The 1,788-nt window shown below is 66.2% G+C and overlaps 1 protein-coding gene across 1 annotated transcript in view; it reads right to left on the bottom strand.

Annotated features, from left to right (window-relative positions):
- The window catches only part of AFAP1L1 (actin filament associated protein 1 like 1), a 22,416-nt gene that overhangs the window by 4,935 nt on the left and 15,693 nt on the right, over positions 1-1,788 (bottom strand). The window contains exon 6 of the mRNA XM_057382944.1: positions 187-296. Within this exon, the coding sequence (XP_057238927.1) occupies positions 187-296 (110 nt within the window). The remainder of the gene's footprint in view (positions 1-186; positions 297-1,788) is intronic.

Raw genomic sequence — 1,788 nt, 5'->3', positions numbered from 1 at the left:
CAGGAATGTCTCCAAAGGGAAAAATCCCCACATTTCATCCCTCCTGCTCTTTGGGGCACAAGACTTCCCCTTCCCAGTCCTCCCATGACAATGGGAAAGGGTTTGGGGTCCTCCAGCCCTGCGTTCCCCGGGTCTGGCCACATCAGCCCCCCACAGCCCTCAACAGAGGCCCCAAAAACCCCTCACCTTATCCAGGTCCATCTTGCACGGCATCACTGGGGAGGTGGGCGCCTCCATCCCGCCYGCTGCCGGACTGCTGGCTTCCTTTATCACCTGCAGGACAGCCCCAATGTCACCTCAAAGTGACCYGAGGGCCAGGGCTGCCCTCCTGGCTCAGCCCCTGCACTGCCACAGCCAGGCTGAAGCAGGGGGCACGTCCTGATCTGCACAGCACGGGGCAACAAACCCTGCTTGGGGCAAAATCCCGGCTAGCCAGGGCACTGCTCACACCATGCCCCTTCAAAACTCAACCACTTTTGTGGATTTTATTGGGGATTTTGGAAATCTTAGAGGGGAGAGACTTGGGTGCTCAGCCAGTGCCATCCTGCTGGCACAGCACCTTGTGACCCCGCTGTTTCACACATGTGGCATGTCCTGGGTGTGTCCAACACCCCTGTTCTCACACATTTGGGGTGACAGCCGTGTGTGTGGTGTGCTCAGCGCCTCCTTTCCCACCCGCCGCCCCTTCCCCACTTCCCGCCCTGAACAAAGGCAGGAAAGGGCCCCGGGGAAGGGCAGGGGGAGAGCAGGGGGAGAGCAGGGGGAGAGCAGACATCCATCCCCCAGCCGGGGCTATCAGCGCCGGACACACCCAGGCTCTGCCAAGCGGCTGATAAGAGACCGGAGCAAAGCCCCTTCCCCTTCCAGCGGGGCAAGGCCGTTCCCAGGGCAGCCCCCTCCCCAGCTGGGGCAGGGAGGGTGCCAGGGGAGGCTGTGGGTGCCCCAAGGGAAGCTGTGGGTGCCCAGGAAGGATGCCAGGGGGATGCTGTGGGTGCCCGGGATATGCTGTGGGTGCCCCAGGAAGGCTGTGAGTGCTCTGGGATAGGCTGTGGGTGCCCAGGGGGAGGCTGTGGGTGCCCCAAGGGAGGCTGTGGGTGCCCAAGGGAGGCTGTGGGTGCCCAGAGGAGGCTGTGGGTGCCCGGGATATGCTGTGCGTGCCCCAGGAGAGGCTGTGGGTGCCCAGGAGAGGCTGTGGGTGCCCCAGGGGAGGCTGTGGGTGCCCAGGGGATGCTGTGAGTGCCCCAGGGGAGGCTGTGGGTGCCCAAGGGAGGCTGTGGGTGCCCCAAGGGAGGCTGAGGGTGCCCAAGGGAAGCTGTGGGTGCCCAAGGGAGGCTGAGGGTGCCCAAGGGAGGCTGTGGGTGCTCAGGGGAGGCTGAGGGTGCCCAAGGGAGGCTGTGGGTGCCCCAAGGGAGGCTGTGGGTGCCCAGGGGAGGCTGAGGGTGCCCAAGGGAGGCTGTGGGTGCCCCAAGGGAGGCTGTGGGTGCCCAGGGGAGGCTGAGGGTGCCCAAGGGAAGCTGTGGGTGCCCAAGGGAGGCTGTGGATGCCCAAGGGAGGCTGTGGGTGCTCAGGGGAGGCTGTGGGTGCCCAGGGGGAGGCTGTGGGTGCCCAGGGGAGGCTGTGGGTGCCTGGAGAGGCTGTGGGTGCCCAGGGGAGGCTGAGGGTGCCCAGGGGATGCTGTGGGTGCCTGGAGAGGCTGTGGGTGCCCAGGGGAGGCTGAGGGTGCCCAGGGGAGGCTGTGGGTGCCCAGGGGGAGGCTGTGGGTGCCCAGGGGAGGCTGTGGGTGCCCCA

This window comes from Malurus melanocephalus, unplaced genomic scaffold (assembly GCF_030028575.1).
Source record: "Malurus melanocephalus ecotype Western Australia unplaced genomic scaffold, MMel_1.1 scaffold_594, whole genome shotgun sequence".
Lineage (NCBI taxonomy): Eukaryota > Metazoa > Chordata > Aves > Passeriformes > Maluridae > Malurus > Malurus melanocephalus.
Note: the sequence above shows the minus strand (reverse complement) of the source record. Positions and strands in the feature narration are given on the sequence as shown.